General features: G+C 44.2%; 1 protein-coding gene across 4 annotated transcripts in view; it reads left to right on the top strand.

Annotated features, from left to right (window-relative positions):
* The first annotated feature begins 10,727 nt into the window (after positions 1-10,727).
* The window catches only part of cbfb (core-binding factor subunit beta), a 38,530-nt gene continuing 30,175 nt past the window's right edge, over positions 10,728-19,082 (top strand). For all 4 annotated transcript variants that reach the window (XM_076267495.1, XM_076267471.1, XM_076267487.1 and 1 more), the window contains exons 1-3: positions 10,728-11,185; positions 11,799-11,885; positions 13,912-14,028. In XM_076267495.1, the coding sequence (XP_076123610.1) occupies positions 11,108-11,185; positions 11,799-11,885; positions 13,912-14,028 (282 nt within the window). In that variant the 5' untranslated portion in view covers positions 10,728-11,107. The remainder of the gene's footprint in view (positions 11,186-11,798; positions 11,886-13,911; positions 14,029-19,082) is intronic.

Raw genomic sequence — 19,082 nt, 5'->3', positions numbered from 1 at the left:
CCGGCCTGACCCGGCCTCTTGCCCTTCTTTGAAACATGCTCTTTTGCCTGGCCCTGTTTAATGCACCCCGGTTTGCCTCTGCGCCCCCCCCCCCCCCCCCCCCCCCCTCCTCACTGCAGGGTTTGAGACTGACTGGTTGCCGCTGGCGTTTATGTGTAACGTGTGCATGAGTATGTTGAGAGAAAGAAAAAAAACACTAATAAATCACATGTGGCATTCCTGCCCTTTTCATCCACCGGGGGTGCAGTCCACTTGTCCATTCATCTATATGACTCTGGGTCCAGGTTTATCCTCTGTCCAGGTTTATCCTTGTGTTTTTCAGCTACCTTTTACATTAGTTTATGTGAGGCAGGCTTACACAAGTTCTTGTTCTTAATTCTATCTACCATTATTCATTAATAATAATGTACTGCATATATAATAGCATCTCATTGTAAGATATACTGAAGGGATAAGGTCATGCTTGGGTTCATGTAAGTTGTAAGCATTATATTTTGAATTTATGTTGGATAATGGTGTTATAAAGTGCATTGCAATAAGCACACCACATTTAAAACAGAAACATTTTCATTGTACTGTTTTATTTAACAAACTTAGAAATGTGTGTTTTTATCTGCTCAGTGAGAAACAAGAGTGAGAAGTTAATACTGCATACTGTGAAGCTTTTCTTTTTTGTCAAAAAAACACTGACCATAAATACCATAGACATAGAGGTGAGCAACCAACTCATCATGCGCAAACATACGCTTCCCTCTTTTAACCCTTTTCCTATTCGTTCAGCAGGGTGTCTGTCTGCAGGATTCCTCCTGCCTTGTCGTATTTGGTGGCATATCCCTGTATTTGCTTTACAGCTGTCAGGGGCACTTCTCTGGGTCACAAAACAAACAAACAAACAAACAAACAACTCAGAAACGACTCTGACCCACATCTGGGCCAGAGCAGGGCCAGCTCTGAGTGGGTGGGTGGGTGGAGGGACGGATGGATGAGTGTGTGGGTAGCAGTTGCATAACCAGGAACAGCAGGGCTACAACCAGCCACACCAACACCACCACAGCAACACGAGCCGTCGTCTCGTAATATGTCCATTGTCTCATAATATGTCAGTAATATGATTCCCAGGCCACTACTGAACTAAATCAGCAGCAGGCAGGGCGACTGGTCACAGAGCAGGAGGTGCCGGAGGGCTCATAGACATAGAGGCTGCAATATGTGAAATCTTTCATTCTGTGAACATGACCCATGTGTATAATTTAGTATTTGCGGGCTAAACACACTTAAACATTTTTATCTCAGAGATTTGGTGACCCAGTTCCAGCGTGCATACATATGCATTCATTTACATATGATATCATCAACATTCATACTTCTTGCCTTACATTATGGTCAGTGTATGCAAAATCGGGCAAACGGGAAAATGTATTATTCGCACTGTTCCATCTGAGAAAAATTGGATTTTGTCATACATCATATCAAATTATTCAGCTTTTTTTTTGCCTCATATCGCCCCATTTATTCCAAAAATATAGAACAAAAATATAGACAATCATACACAAATCTGGTCAGTTAGATCTTGTTGAATCAGTCCACACAGATCCAATCGGAGGTTAACAACTAACAAAAGCTACAATCCAAAGTTAACTAACAAAGGCTGTTATCAGGAGCTTGTCATCATGTGCTGTTGGTCCCCTGACAGTGGTTTGGTGAAAGCTAAACAAGTGACCATAGCTCCCCCCATCCTCTGCCCGTGCGTGGTATTGGGCCTCTCCTGGGTTAGGACACAGGTTCAGAGGTTCAGACTCCTGATTGGGGTTTTGGCTGGGTGAACAAACTACAGGCTCAGAGCAACTCGTCGTCGGCTCCTAGTGTGCGGAAGAGACGTGCAGCTGAAGGGAAAGGCACAGGCACAGGCCCACAGGGGAGTGGCATGGCGCGTCTGCAGCTGGTGACAGGTCCACGTGCTGGAAATAAAGACACTGCTACAGGGTTCCAAAGGGACCAGAGTGTGTTTGTGTGAGAGAGAGAGAGAGAGAGAGAGACTGTGTGCGTGTAACGGGTTGTACACCTACAAATAGACAACACAGGAATATTATTGACTGAATATGGAGTAAACGTACTCTTTAGACATCAAAGAGCTCATCAGTAACTGGAAATATGATATAAGCAGCATCCTAAACAAGCTGTGTATGTGTAGGCCTGTGTCTACGTTCCCTCTAACATCCTCCGGTAAATACATGAACCCAGTAACATCAGCTGTCAGGTCGCATAAACTACAACACTGCCTGTGTGTGCGCCAGCTGCTGCAGCTTCCATGCACATTTTGCAGTCCAACAGCACTTCACACAGGTGAGTGAGAAACACTGTACCCACCGACGTGATCTCCAGGCAGTCTGTGGACGGTCTCGGGAACAGATCTGGCATGGGTCCAGCCGATCCAGCGCCACACCTGGGCCACAGTCAGCTGCTATGTAGAGCAGTATCAGGTAATTGCTTCTGGATGATGGACTAGGAGTGTGAGGGGTGGGGAAAGGGACTGCTTGTGTAGCCAGAGATGGAGACTAAGTGATCATGTCAGCTCTCCACACCTGAGCCCACTAAAGAGACTTGCACATGAAGCAGTGGCCCAGATGATTCATCATGTGCTGCTCATAGGGACATGATCCCTACAAACACAGACGGCAGGAGAGGAGGGGGGAGAAGAACACTACACAGCAAATAGCCCTGAATGGAGCAAATTACCAACCACACCGCATATCTAGTAAACTAGCAAGTGCTCAAGTGAATACACAATTTACATAAATTATGGAAATCTTCATATGAAACAATTGACCTTCAGCTCCTGTGTTTGGTAATCCGTTGTGTGCAGTGTGAGTGTGCTATAGTGAGAGGGGGGTGGGGTGAGATTGGGTGGAGTTATCTCTGAGGACTATCTTCGAAAGGGGCGTTGAACAGGGACGCATGCACCTTCAGTCTCTAGCTGTTAGATACGGCAAGGTGAAATGGAGAGAAGGAATAAGGAAAGAGGGGGATGGAGAAGAAAAAAGATGGAGTGGAAAAGAAGCAAGGAACGTGGAGGGAGCAGCGAAGCATGGCTGGCAGGAGAACACAGACAGGAGGAGCCTTATGGGAAATGAGGTCTGAGATGGAGATGCAGCTGCTCCCCCTGCAGGTGATGAGAGGCAGTGCGTTTTTTACGGCCTCTCCGCGCCCCTCCCTTTTCAACATCAGCCCACTCCCCTGTGGCCTAACCTGTCAGATCCCCAGAACATAAACATAAATAAAAACACAAACAGAAGAATGGGCGATGAACAACCACACAGTATGCTAATTAACGTGTTAGAATGTGCACGCGTGAAGCAAGAGCAGTCTTTGTTTCCTTACAAAGAGGACACACTCATAATTCATTCTGAACCAAGCAAGTAGGAAGCAGTCATCATGTATTTCACAGTGGGATTTTGTAGCAATAGTCTGTATTTTCTTCTACAGTTGTCATAAATACTTAGGATTACAAACAGTGATGTAGGAGAACCACTGTTCTATCCAACCAAATGCTCGAGCAAGAGTAGTGAGTCAAAAGAATGTCCAGGAATGCCCCAAAAATGTTCTCCCTGTTCACTGTCCCCGCAAGCCACTTTACAACACACACACAGAGACACACACTCACAACCAGTGTTATTTATAGCACAGCAGCGCCGTCTGCCTGTTGCTAGGAGACGGCCTGCTGCAGAGACCTCCAACAAGCAGCCTTCCCCATCTCATATTCTGGGTGGATACATGAAATTGGTTACAAGGATCCTCTCGCCACTGACAGATAGATCATCATTTGTGTGTCCTCTGGCAATGTGGACGCTTTCACCAGGACTCCCCAAGGGCTCCATCTGACCTCAATCTTATTGGAATGCACCCACAACCAAATACATAAACACTGCTTTGCTTAACCCTCCATTCATTTCAATATTTTGCATAGATCATGTAAGTATTAATCAAGAAAGCCTATGATTGTGGGCCTGTGCCTTTGAGTGTGCATGCAGCCAGTGTATGGCAGTAAATATGAAATGTATGCGAGTCCTGCAGCAGCTTTGTGTATTAGGTAACATCAGGAGAGAGATGGGTGTGTCCTGGGGATGCTTCTCTTACACACTCTTTCTCTCTCTCTCTCTCTCTCTGCCTCCCTCTCTCTCTCTGCATCTCTCCCTCTCTCTCTGCCTCCCTCTCTCTCTCTGCATCTCTCTCTCTCTGCATCTCCCTCTCTCTGCATCTCTCCCTCTCTCTCTGCATCTCCCTCTCTCTGCCTCTCCCTCTCTCTCTCTCTGCATCTCTCCCTCTCTCTCTGCCTCCCTCTCTCTTTCTGCATCTCTCTCTCTCTGCCTCCCTCTCTCTCTCTGCATCTCTCCCTCTCTCTCTCTGCATCTCTCCCTCTCTCTCTGCCTCCCTCTCTCTCTCTGCATCTCTCTCTCTCTGCATCTCCCTCTCTCTGCATCTCTCCCTCTCTCTCTGCATCTCCCTCTCTCTGCCTCTCCCTCTCTCTCTCTCTGCATCTCTCCCTCTCTCTCTGCCTCCCTCTCTCTTTCTGCATCTCTCTCTCTCTGCCTCCCTCTCTCTCTCTGCATCTCTCCCTCTCTCTCTCTGCATCTCTCCCTCTCTCTCTCTGCCTCTCTCCCTCTCTCTCTCTGCATCTCTCCCTCTCTCTCTCTCCCTCTCTCTCTCTGCCTCTCTCTGCATCTCTCCCTCTCTCTCTCTCTCTCTCTCTCTCTGCCTCTCTCTCAGTGCTCACTCAGGCACTATGCATCCTGGCACGCACACACACACACAAACATAAACCCTCTCTGACACACATGCACACACATAACTATATACAAACACAACCACACCCAAAAAACTCTCACACACACATATCCGCACACATACACGAGACACATAAATACTAAGTCTCCCTCTCTCTGTCACACACACAAACACTCACTGACACGTGCCAATACACACATTAGCATATGCACACACAGACATTCTGGCCAGGGTAATAGTTCTCTCCACTGCTGTTTCCATTTTCTGGGGAGACTGAGAAACTGAGACTGGGGACAGTTAGGGATAAAGGTTCACTACAGGGCAGAGGAGGGGCATAGCCCTGGGCATAGGCAGTGAAGTGCCCCCTACACCCTGATCCTGGAGTCACACATGTCACCCTGTGAGTGACTGCGGGGTCAAGTGGAAGCTTTCATCACATCCATCCGTTAAAGGTCAGGACCCAGATTGAAAGCGGCTGGTTGCCATGGAAACCGCCTCCTCCCCTCGTCATCGTGGTTGGTGTCTTCGGGAGAGGAATGATGCCGTGCGCCCATGACTTGGCCCCACTGGGTCTTCAGGTGGCACAGAGAACGACTGTTCACTTCCTCTTTTCACTACCAGCACATGTGGTTCACATTACAACAATTTTACAAATACAGAAAAATCACGAAACTATATACACAATCATACAAAAAAAAATGTGAAAGGAGAAGAGTGACACCATCGGCTGGAACCAGATTCGTTGTGTGTACTGGCACACACGGTTTTCATTAGAATGCTACTTACTTGGTGTGATGGTCCAACTCACATGGTGTTTCCATGCGCTCTACTGTAAACTCACACAATTTTCTGTCTGTTGAGGAGGTGATTATGTGGCTTCTCTCTGTCTCTCTTTTCAGTTCTCTCTCTTTCACACACACACACACACACACACACTTTCTCTGACTACTTCAGGGAATTTCCTTCTTACCTGCACTGGAAAGACAGGGCAAAAAACAATACAGCTGAAAGCTGTTATGTTGCGAGAAGCAAACAATGATGGCCCCCCCTGTGGACCAATTATATTTGTATGTGTGTGTGTGTGTGTGGAAATGGCAAGAAGTTGGACTCAACACTGGTTGCTTACTTTTGTAAATATTACTTTGCCTACTATTCATGTGCATCATGTACATGTTTTGCATACATACATTCACATATGCTCTGTGTGTGTGTGTGCGTGTCTCAGAAGTGAGGGCAAGCACACTGTTGCCTGTGGCACTTCCAGCTTGTGTGTAAGTGTGTGTGTGTGTGTGTGTGTGAGAGTAAGACAGCGCCTCTTTAAATAAGCCTTGTCATCCTCGATACATCCATCCACAACAGGCTGTTCTAATCTCAGAGGAAGGCATCATAGACCAATCATCCTCCACAGGAAGACCCTCAACACCCATCAGGTTGCCACACAGGAGAGGTTGAGCTCCGGTGCCCTCGGGATGTTGTGATGTTGTCTGATTGATTTATCCTATTTACAGGAGTTCATCAAACAGCACTGAGAGTGCTAATTGATTGTTAAAACCATTCAATCAAAAAAAAAATACAAATTACACCTGTGTTTGTAGACTGTAGTCACTTTTGTTTAAGCCTTTAAAAGAAGGCTAGGGGGCGCTGTGGCGCAGCAGGCTATTCCATGTACGGGTCCGAGTGCCCACGGGGACCCAGGTTCGAATCTGACCTGCGGTCATTTCCCGATTCCCACCCCATATCTCTCTCCCACTTACTTCCTGTCACTCTTCACTGTCCTATCCAAATAAAGGCGAATAGCCCAAAGGCTTTCTTTGTCTATGTATTGTACATATGTGTATATATTTAAACCTGTTTTTTATTTGATTTTTTATTTTTATTTATTTTGTATGCAATTACAACTAAAGGTATATTTCGACACACACATACACATATGTATTAACTTTTTGATCAAATGCACTTCTGGTGATGCATCATCAGAATATCATTGATAGTTTGACAAAATCAACATTCAACATATCAACATCGGTCATTATGGACATATATATTAATATAAATATTAGATACCTATATATATATGTGTGTGTATGAGGGGGTATTTAATCTTTATATTAATATAAATAAATATAATATGTATGTTAATATAAATATTAATATAATATGTATGTCCATAATGACCGATGGTGATATTTTAATGTTCATTTTGTCAAACTATCAATGATATTCTGGTGATGCATTTCCAGTGCATTTAAACAAAAAGTTAATATTTTAGCGCCCTCTGTTGGATGGCATATGATATAAACAACTTGTTTGCTCAATAGGCTACGCTATTACTGAAATGTATAAGAATTTTAAGCCTATAACTGGAACACTATTCGAATGAAATTTATGTCACAACTGTGTTAGTTGTTAACAATCCAGCTTCATTTGTGTTCAGGTCATCAGTTTAGAGGAAATTGTAGGGCTACTCACATTTTTTTTTTGGTTTTCTTCATACTGTATGTTGACCTATTAGCCTAGTTGTTTACGCTGTCTCAAATTCGTTTCAGTTCTAGTTCAGGTCACAAGTTAACAAGTTAAATAGGCCCAGTGGAAGGCTAGTAGCTTAATCTAGTACGCCTATAAAATAATAATAATAGCCTAATAATAATAATAATATAATAATAATAATAATAACAATAATAGTCTATTACGTACGGGGCCTGACTTTGTTTATCTGTAGTTCGAGCCAACACTGTTAATGCGCGCTATTATAGGCCACTCATGCCATGGACCATTTACACATTTCCCGCCTGAAGTCTGGCCGTCTGGTCTGGACGCTTGTTGTTATTTAACTCTTTCACGTGGTCCATGGCTGTCCGTCCGTCTCTCCACCCAGACCGACGGACAGTGGAGCCAAATTGGGACCGTCCCGACGTCTGGCCTCGCGCCACCCTACTCTGTTTAGAAGGGCACTCCTCGCGGCACCGGTCCAGACGCTGCAACTGTCATCGTCCCCTTCTGTTTTGGCGCGTTGCGTGTAAGTACGGGGGTGTGAAGGCGGGTGTACGGTAACACCATTAATCATTTCGGGCGCTGAGACCCTCTGATTCTCAGTCACTGACGTAGCCCTGTTTGCTTAATAACCTGTATGGCCTATCCTACCCACTATGTTCAGGACGTGCTGTTTCATGGCCCCAGACCCGCTATCAGTTCATATAGGAGTGCAGTCCGTTTTGCTTCTGATAGGCTCTCTGTAAGATAACTAACAGTAAAAACAGACATATGGGCTTCTGGGTCAGCCCCTTTGCTGGTCATTGAAACATAAAGCATGTAGGGGCGTTAAAGAGGTAAAGGCATGTAGACATGATTTAGCAAATAGCAAAGACTAAAGAGCTGATTTGTGACACATTCAGATTCTTACATTGTATATATTTCAACATGTTTATGTGCTTTGGCCTACTTCATGCTGTTTGTCTGCATTCATACCTTCTCAGGTGCTTGAGAATTCTGAGTGAAATGCTGTCAAAAAGAAATCCTTTAAAGTCCTCCCGAAGTCGTTTCAGTTCAGTTCATTCAGCGCCTGAACATAATTTCATAGCCAAAAAACAGCTTGTTTGTCCCTTTTGCCAAATGTTTTGTGTCAGCAGGTCCTGTTATAAGCCTGCTCACTCGGGATTATTAAATATTCAATACAATATGTGAGTACAAAATCTTTCTAATGTGTTTTCAGCCAGCATAGAAATTATGCATAGAGAGACTACACATGAAATATAGAATATTGCATCAGCCAAAGTGTCTTAGTTAGAACTTTCAGGGTTATCTTGCTTTGAAAGAGATAGGAATAGACACCTCACCCACAAATTCATATGCAGAAAATGGGTCTCCAACGGTAACCACAGAATATTTCATTAATTAAAGAGCATTTTGCGGACACACATATCCCATTTAGCCTGAAGCTACAGCTTTTAACACATTTTTATACTGTAGACCTGAAAGAGAAAAAAGAAAAGGTTTAAAAAAAAGCACTTTAATTTCAGTAAATTCAGGCCTACTCTATCTACACAGCAGCGTGCACAGAACACAGATGAATAATCATACAGGCGTAACTTGTTTTCCTAATTTCCTATCATCTGCACAGTTGACATCAGCTGTTCACTGTTGAGGGCTCTGACAGTTTATTCTACAGATCAGCAAGCTCATTAGGTAGAAACAATCTATGCTTTGTGGGACACTTTGTTTCAATGGAGGCCTGTATGCCGGAATGTTCTAAGACTAAGTTGTCTGGTGATGTGTTAGTGACTTTGATCACATGATGCACACAATGGAAAATGATACTGTACGCAGAGGTGTATGTAAACACATCACATTTAATTATTTAAATATGATGGAAATGATGTAAACACAGTTCCCTACATGTGAAATATCAGAGAACATTTTGGTTTGGTTTTGTGTTGGTCATGTTGGAACATAATCTTGTTTCATATGGACCCTGGCATTGAAGCAGCATCAATGAGAAGGGGGGTAGGTTTGGACCCTAACGTTTTTTTTGTGACCAACTAAGTTATGGCAAAAATTACCAAAAAAGACAACTAAATATTTTATGATACTGAATTATTATAATTCAGTGTGTTGTCACGGTTAAACTGAAGCTGTTTCACTATGTATTTAATAAAGATTTCTAATAATTTAACATATATGTGTGTATCTGTGTGTATGTCTGTGTATGATTGAATCACCATCAATACTGAACATCTGAGAGATTTATTTGAGTTATTTTTTCTGTTGTTACTACTACTCAACTACTACTACTACTAATAATAATAATAATAATAATAATAATAATAATGATGATGATGATGGGATGATTAGTGAGGGACTAGCTGTGTGAAAACATGTCCTCCAAATGCATGCTTTGTTTTCCTCTAACTGCAGCTTCCCCATTATCTGCCCCTCTCTACACCCCCTCCTACTCTGTGCTGTGTCCTGAGGAAAGTCACAGTTTCAAAATGTCGCCTGTCACAACAATCATGGTCCTCTTTCTTCTATCTTTATCATGGGACGGTGTAGGAACTTCTGTGTGGAACGCACCGACCCTGGTACTCCATGTTGCAATGAATTAGTCTGCCTTCAATCTTCAGGGAACAAGTCAACAAGATGAATTGTGGACTAATGTGTGTGTGATTGTGTGTGTGTGTGTGTGCGTGGTTGTGTGTGTGTGTGTGTGTGTGTGTGGCGGTGTTTGTCTGGATTTGTAAAGCAGGGAGACTCAGCTAAAGGGAGTTGTTTTGCTCTGAAATGTGTTTGTGTTGAACAGTAAAGGCAGAATGACACTTGAGCACTTGTCCTTGGCAGATATGGACGCAAAGGAATGGAGCAGGCTGTGGAAATGAAAAAAAGTACCCAAGAACATGGCTGCTATAAACATCTCTAACAGCAGTGCAAATAAAAAATACTGAGCCAGTCAGACATATCTGACTTTTTATTTGCACTGCTGTTAGAGATGTGTATATATATATAAACTCAGAAAACAATACCAAACAAAACAATACTTTGGTATTGTTTTAATTGGACACTACTGTATATTGCTAGGCTGGATATGGAATTGGATATTTAAAATGTGTGTAATGGGCCTACTTCTTATTTCGAACCCCTTCATGCATGACTAAATGCAGAATTGCAATCGCACACTCGAACTTAAATATTTAATAATAAGTCTTATAATACGTCTTATGGTCTGACGTAAAAGAAGGCTTCATGGGCCTAATTCGGTCCATGTCTCAAATTGGTGAAAAGTGTTGGGTACCAACAATTTATCTTGTGGACGCTCTTTTTCGCCCGAGGGGTTTGAGTGGACCGAACGCATGCGTAGCACAGCCCTGTAGTGGAGAGAATTGTGAATGGGGGTGTGGGTGGGGGCACGGGGGGTGTAGTTTGGGTGTACAGTCAGTCAGAAGTCGGACTCAGAGGAGCCAGGAAGTAACACAGCCATGCAGCAGCGCGGATAAAGTCGAGTCTGAGAGCGTCTGTTGTCAGTAGACGGAGACTGAGGGAGGACAATAATCCTGTAATAATAATTATAGCCAAAATAAATACCAAGTCCTCTGCGGCAGCTTAGGGCGAGTGCACAGGGGTTGAGGTAATCTTAAGAAAAGGGGAAAAGAGTACGACTCTGCCCCACAATAACGTAAATATCTCAGGAGCACATTGCCATAGTCTTACTCACTCCATCAGACAGAGAAGACGGAAGGAAATAAGAGCGGGATTCGGGGGAGTTTCTCGAGAACGCATTTCTCTCGCTCGCAGACAAACAAATCAACCGAAAATTGATCACATAACAACATTCAAGATGCCTCGGGTTGTCCCGGACCAGCGGAGTAAATTTGAGAACGAGGAGTTCTTCAGGAAACTCAGCCGGGAGTGCGAGGCAAGTTTGTTAATTTCATTCTTTTCATTAAGTGGCGGAAATGAAGCACCAGTTCATGTCAGTGCGGAGTATTGAAATTGAAGATATTGTCCAACTTACTTATTTTCTATAAGTAAAGTCAAGTTCCTCCGCCATAGAGCTTAGCGTTTTATTTCTGAATTGGAGAATGAAACATGACTAGCGAAGACATGTAAGTTACCAACATTCAAAAGTTGCGAGACTTCCTAGTTGCATGTGAACGGTCCTATTTCGCTTAAAGCATTTCAGTAAGAGTGAATACAAGAGGACGTATCGAGGTTTATCGTATGATATGATACCGTAATTCAGTTAATAAAAAATGAAAAATAGAATTAGGCTCAAGTCATATAAAGCATAATTTTTCAGCAAGAAAAGTGGCATCCTTCGCACGCAGTTGCACATGTAAATAGAGTGTTATTTATGCATTTGTAGACTACATAAACAAATTGACTTCATTCAAAGTGTAGCCTACAGACAGTCCTGCAACAACAGAAGCTCTTTTGGGAGAAGTATTTTGGTTATAATATGCCTGTTTAGCCTGGATGCTCTGAATGTACATAATGATTTATGTCGCCTTTCTCATGGTTCCATTCAGATCAAATACACCGGTTTCCGAGACAGACCACACGAGGAGAGGCAAGCCAGATTTCAAAACGCCTGCAGAGACGGACGCTCAGAAGTGGTAAGTACCTGAAGCCTCGACAGGACTGAGAAATTATGGGGATAATCATGAAGATTTGACCTTCGCCATAGCTCCGTATAACAGTGCGTAATTTACCGCATCAGCGCCCAGTTGCGTCAACAGACCCTTATCTGATCACAGTGCGCAAAACAGAGGTAGGCTACCTGCCAGTCACCTGAGAGGCTTTATCAGTAACTTGTAAAAATAAATGAACATTGTTTGTTGTCCAGAACCAGACATGTTACGCAAGTCTTCTCCCAAAACCTGCAGACTAGACTTCCTCATTTTGTCGAGTTAAAAAAAAGAGTAGGCCTTCAAAACCGAAATGACAGGCCAATTGAATGTATTGCATAAAAAGTAACTTATCAGTTTATATAGACTATTTCATCACACTGGACTAAGCTACAGTATATTTGAAGTGCTTATTCTTACAGTTTGTCATGGGACCCTTTGAGTCTTTGAATAATGAGGTTCAAACATGAAATGCAAGTCAGCCCTTCGGGCTATTTGAATCTGTCTGTGTGTCTTTCTTTTAATCATCGTTAAGAAGCCTTTTCACAGGCTGTCGTAATGAAGTCGGATGTGTCTAATTTAGCGTCTCGTATAAATACCTCGAGTCTACATGTGACCCGTTTGACGCCATTCCCCTCTTCCAGAGGGACTCTATTTACCCTCAAGCGCGGAATACAAACAAGTACCAATAATATCTCTGTTTATTGTTGCTGAAACCTCCATTTCATTCCTAAGAAGTGTGTGGAATTGTGTATTATACTCGTGATATATCTCAGTGATTTGAGAGAATAAAAGTATTTTTTTATACACATAGTTTGATTGAAATATTTTAATTGTTAAAATAATTGTAGGTTTACCTTATACTGCTATTTCATCCCGGATGACTTCACTGTCAGCTTTTAACATTACAGCAATTGTGCAGACTGAATTCTTCCATTGAAGATTAGTCTATTTTGTGTGTAAATTATTTTGGCATCCTACCCTAAAACAAATCAGGCTGTGTCGGCCTACAACTTGCATTTCAAAGTTGACATATCTTTCTGTTTTATTTTGTATAGAAGGTCAAGTTTTAGAATTAAGGTTTGTTTGAACTGGCCTTTTAATGTCTACCTACACTCAAAATAATTAGAAACCACTTTACTTTCTTCATGAACAATGTGTTTGTCATAAAGACTCAGGTCTAGGAGTCAGTTTATAAACGGGAAAAAACATGTGGTTCAGGAGTTTCTATGTCAGACTTAAGTGAAGTGTTTGAAACCACACAAAAAGCAGCATCTGGGAATTAAGATGCATATATGAGTTAAAATGGCCCCTAGATATCTGCTGTGTGTGTGTGTGTGCGTGTGTGTGCATACCTCTGCTGGTTCTGTATGGTTCCGTCTTGATTTGGGCTACTTGTAACCGCTTTGATTTAATATGTGAGGCATTTTCCAAGTAAGTCATTTAGATGGGGTGCAATCAAAGGGTATAGACAGATTCCTCAAAAACACAGTATTGATTTTCCTCCCATCTCTCATACTGTTATCTGTCTGTCTGTCATGGACTTATTCCCTATTTCTTTCTGTTTTTCATTCTTTCCCTTTTCTCTCTCTCTCTCTCTCTCTCTCTCTCTCTCTCTCTCTCACTCTCTCTCTCTCTCTCTCTCTCTCTCTCTCTCTCTCTCTCTTTCTCTTGCTCTCAAAGCCTGTGCTTAGAAGCCCAGTCTGCCAGCAACGAGTGTTGGTAAAATAAAATCAGATGTGCGTAACTCAATACTTCAAATAGAGAAAATGATGACTTGGGTTTTTTCTTCTTCTCTCTCGTTTCCCTCCCTTTCTCTCCCTCTCTCTCTCTCTCTCCCTCTCTCTCTCTCTCTCTCTCTTCTTCTGCTGTTAGCTGTGCCCCAGGCCTCAGGCTCTCCTCTCCTCTCTTCTCCTCTGCTCTGCTCTGATGTGAAGAAGAAATGACGGGGCTGCATAATTTATGGCCGGGCTCTGCTTTCTGATCCTGTTTGTATTGATTTCCCCTCTAAAAGGCTTTCGTGGCGACGGGCACCAACCTCTCCCTGCAGTTCTTCCCCGCCAACCTGCACGGCGAGCAGCGGCAGGCGCCCACCAGAGAGTATGTGGACTTCGAGCGGGAGACGGGGAAGGTAATACCACATGCATACATCATCTGTCCCCTGCTCTCTCTGTGTGTGCGTGTGTGTGTGTGTGTGTGTGTGTGTCTCTCTGTGTGTGTCTGTCCCCCTCGCTCACTCTCTTGCTCTCTCTCTCTTTCTCTCGCTCTCTCTCTCTGTCTTTCTTTTTTCCTCTGTCTCTCCATGTCTCTGTCTTTTTTTCTGTTTGTCCCCCTCTCTCTCACTCCACCCCCCCCCCCCCCCCCCCCCCCTCATGTACCCTACTGTTTGTCCTCAGTCCACTTCTGTCCTGGTCATCCTCTGAAACACGTCCACACTGGCCCTCAGCCTGTGAAGCCAATGCTGGCTGTGTCTGTTCTGCTCCCCACCAGGGTCTCTTCATGTGTATATGAGACGTCGTATGAGACGTCTGTCTATATTTATTTGTCTTGGTCATTTTCTTTTTCTTATTTTATTTCATAAGTATAAGCAGACTGCAGATGTATCACAGTAGCCCAAGGCCTGCAATGCACTTCAGCATTCCTCAATGTTGTGGTGGCACCCTCCGGCTTGCGTAATGATACGTTATTATTTCACGCATCTCAAGGAAAAAGACGGGGGGCTGGAAAGACATCAAAGACTCTCAGAGAAGCTCTCTGAAAAAAATCACACCCTGTCCTGGATGAAATGTGTCACTTCTCAGATGCCGTATTTCTTGTCCACCCAAACCCATCCATTTAGGATATGTGAGCCTTCTGCCCTTGCGCGTGAGTAGAACTCGGCGTTGTCTCACAGATTTTCACTACAAAAAAAAAAAAAATGCCACCCGCACTTTTCTCTTCAAAAAATGTCTGTCAACTGTTATTTATAAGCCTTTGATTGTGAGACCAGAGGCTTGTTTAGATGCCTTCTCAATGAGTCAGGCTGAATCCTAACCAGACACCATAGAGCGATTTTACCCCCATGTTTTTAAGAATCGCCACCAACCAAGCATGGAAAGAAATCCTGCACTTCCCCAGCAGAGAGCCACACCGAGACTTCACTATTTAAACTGCGACCAGTATCTCTTGCAGTTCAGTGAGATGTGTTGTTGTTGCAATAAGTTGTGTTTGTTCCAGGCAGTTGTTTTTCCGCTGTTGGTGATGTTTTGTTTTTACGCATATTTATACGCAAACACTCCAGAGAGCCTTAACACAGGCTCATCGTTTGGCTGCTGCGCTCTGCTCTACGCAGCATGGCGATGTCGGAGGCGCTCTTCACGGACACTGCCTCTGTGAGATGCGCTCATTAAAAATGCATCTGTGTGAAAATCGATGGACCTCTCGGCCCAGGGCTGACGGACTAATCTTTGGCCGTTAATTATTTAAAAAGGCGTGACGGCAAGATGTCAGCCTCGCAGAGCACTTTACAGATGAGGCGCTGAGCGGATCACACAGGCCAGGGCTTACTGGTAATTGTATACCAAAACCTCCCCTCCCTTCACTCTTTCTCTCTCTCTCTCTCTCTCTCTCTCTCTCTCACACACACACACACACGCACACATATGCACACACACACACATACAAATATTCACGCACACACGCACACACACACACATGCACACACACACACACAAACAAATATTCACGCACACACACACACACACACACACACACACACACACACACACACACAAATATTCACGGACATTCTCACATACTCATACTCACACATACACACACACACACACACACACATACTCATGCTCATACACACACACATACACACACACACACACACACACACACACACACACACACACACACACACAAACGAATATTCACACACACACACACACCTCCACCGGATCAGTACCAGCAGCTTTAATGAGCAGCCACACCGTCCTCTTCAAAAATAACTCCCCCGGATCTCACTCCCACACAGCCATGTGGTGCTGCCCCACACAAAGCTCTCTCTACCTGGGATGGTGTGGCATCAAGCTTGGCTCTTACTGGCTCCAACTAAACTCTTACTCAATGTAGCTTTCGGCTTGTCTCTGCTCGTTAGTCTGTCAGTGCCTGATGTATTTTGGAGAACAAAGCCCTCTCATTCTCTATCTCTCTCTCTCGCGTGCGCTCTCTCTCTCTCTCTACCCCTCTTTTTCTCATGCACTCAGTGTTTAGGGGATGACTGCCAAAAAAATTACAATAGCTGCACATGCGGTGTGGAAAACATCAGAGTGCTGTAGTATTTTGCATTGTTCTCAAATGTCACTCTTGTATGAGTACTCTGTGTTTTGGGTTAGCATCTCTCGCATCCAAATGTCTCTTGAATTCACTCCCAAAAACAAAGTGGCATTACAGAGAAGGACAGAGGTTGCAAGTTGGACCAAACCTTCCTCATTAAATCCCAAATGCTTTGATGAAAAAAATAAGCTTTTTTTGCTAAAAAGATGATAATAAAGAAAATTAGAGAGCTGATTTTAATGGTATTCCCTGTCTCTCCTCGGCCCGCTGCCCACCCCCCCCACTCGCCATGATTTCACAGTCCCGCGGTCTGTCAGGTCGAAGTCCCCATAGGCTGCTGGTGTCAGAGGAGGGGAGCGCGCTCGCTCGAGTGCTCCAACCTCTGCTCTTAATTAATCTGAGTTTTTAACCTTTTGAGCAAATAGATCACACACACATTCAACACACGTAAACATGCTCTCTCTCTCCCTCTCTCTCTCTCTCTCTTTCTCTCTCTCCCTCTCTCCCTCTCTAACTAACTAACTAAGAGAAACCAGTTCAGTGTTTCGAAAGTGTATTTAAGCCTTGAAGCGTACCAACCATGTAAGCTTGATCCGGTTGGTTCGGGGTTTTTTTGCATCTAAGTGTTTAAAGCTGTATGGTACTGTTGGAGGAAATCGGACCCTGTCTGTGGCGGCGTCGGTGATGGCCTGTCAGGGGCAGCCCATTTTACTGCTCGCACTTAATCACTCATCAGCCTCTCTCCCAGTCAACGAGTGGACGCTCACAAGTCTCGTGATTACAGCACAGATAAAAGCTCATTTAGGCTGCTAGTCAGTCCCCCAAAAAGAAGTAAGTGCAAATAGGGAAGTGTTATTCAATTTTAGATTATGTGGAGGATGCTAAACTCCTGCACTAGCGTGTTTTTTTGTGGGGAGTTTTTTTAAAGGCAAAATCAAATTTTCGTTGAAAAGTGGTGTGGGAGGAAATAATTGCATGTGATATGCAGTCACAGAGGAATGGGGGTGTATGGTTTTCAGCTGTGTGCTAGTCAGGCTTTCAGATGATGGGAAAAGTGTCTTAGGAGAGTTGGATGGAAGTCAGCGTTCTGCTTTTGGAATGTGTTTTATTTGTACATGCAACAGTTCTTTAGTGTCCATCCAGTGCTCCTGATACCACATCCTTATGCTGATTTAGGTTTAACAGAAGAAAATGTACACCCCCCCCCCTTCTTTCTCTCTCTTTTTCTTTCTTTGTCACTTTTCTCTTCCTCTATGTCACTCTGTCTGATTTCTCTCATTGGTTTGGGGGGCACGGTGAACTCAGTAACACTTCTCCAGGTTGCCTCCCCGCCCCGGCCCACTCCTCCCTCACTCTCCCTCGTCTCCTCCCTCTCGGTTTGGAGACAGCAGCGGCACAGTTGGGGTCCGAGCCAGCTTAAACCCGGGCTCTGGCTGGAGCTGTGTGTCTCTGGCGGGGGGACAGTAGTATTATCTGAGTGGAGCGGAGCGGGACGAGGCGGGCAGGCAGGCAGGCGGGCGGTCGGTCGGGTCTGCTCCTACTCTCGCTCCCGGTCCCGCTTCTCTGGAGCCCCCACAAAAACAGCTTAAGTACAGGCTCCCAGTGTCACTACGGGCTAATGGGAAACAGCTGTGGGGGAGGTTAATTTTAGCGGTAGCTACCATGGCCTTGGGAGGAGACGTTAGTTAACCCTGTCCCGACCAGGGGCCTTGTCTCTGTCTCTGGTGCCGTCTACACAACGCCGTTTTTTGTGAAACCGGTGAGGTTTTGTTATCGGTTACGCCTTCCGTGTACACAACGCCGGCAGTTTAGGAGACTGTAACCGATAGTTTTTGAAACCGGCTTCCGAAGTGGGAATTTTTGAAACCGACGGCTAACTTTCACTCTGTAGACGCCTGTAGGTGCGAAGCCGGCAATTTTATGACGACATAGCCCCACCTCTCAACTCAGCCACAGCACTCGACCTGACACGCTGCTTGTCAAAACAAACCAAACAATTTGTTTATCATATTAAAATGTTTTTTTTCTTTCCCCTGTCATGATTTATGTGCACAATGTAGCCTATCAGCCTTTTGTGACTAAGTTAGAAGCACTCGTTAGCCTTAGTTAAACATTAGCTTACTGCATGTAATGTTCTCTCCAGTGGTGCTCAGACCTAATGCAATGCGGCTAAGCATTTGAAATTTTACATAGCAGTCACATACCTTGAAAATTAACTTTATTAGTTTAACAGTTGAATTGAAAACCGAATTGTCTGTAGTCTCCTTATTTCATGTGACTGCTTAAAGGGACACCAGGCAACGTTTTCGTGTTAATTAATCATCTTCGTAAGTCGGTATATGGTTAAATGACTCAATACGGGGCGAATGAAGGCTCTCTCACCCGCCCCTACTGCCTGTAGGAAAAATATCCCACTTGCAAGTTCGGTGTATCCTACCCGCCGACCGAAGCAGGATCAGTTTACAGCACAGAGGCAGGCTAACGAAACGCTAGAGATTGTTGCAAACGTGTGTATAATGGCAGAGCCGGCGAAGAAGCAGCGAAAACCCTTGACGGAAGACGCAAAGAAAAGGAAAAGAGCTTCAGACCGAGCGAGGGGGAGTTTCGTCGAGAAAAAGCATCAGGCTTGCCTGGTGTCCCTTTAACAAACTGTTTCAACAAGGTTTTCTTCTACGTGATTCACACGAATTAAACGTGAAGCTTCTGCACGACCGGCGCCATCGACTGGTCTGGCATATGCACTACAGCACATTTAGCCAGTTACACCTCTGTGTGTGCACGCGAGTTTTTTCTTTGCCGGTGTCGTTAAAGGTGTGAAAGTGGTAAGAGAAAATTCCCCCGGCGGTTTCGTGTAGACGTACC

The sequence above is a fragment of the Alosa pseudoharengus genome, unplaced genomic scaffold (assembly GCF_046254945.1).
Source record: "Alosa pseudoharengus isolate Yale_2024_CS ecotype anadromous, Long Island Sound unplaced genomic scaffold, YU_APseudo_1.1 YU_APseudo_1.1_scf_10, whole genome shotgun sequence".
Classification (NCBI taxonomy): domain Eukaryota; kingdom Metazoa; phylum Chordata; class Actinopteri; order Clupeiformes; family Clupeidae; genus Alosa; species Alosa pseudoharengus.
The sequence above is the reverse complement of the archived record's forward strand: the minus strand, read 5'-3'. Positions and strand labels throughout refer to the sequence as shown.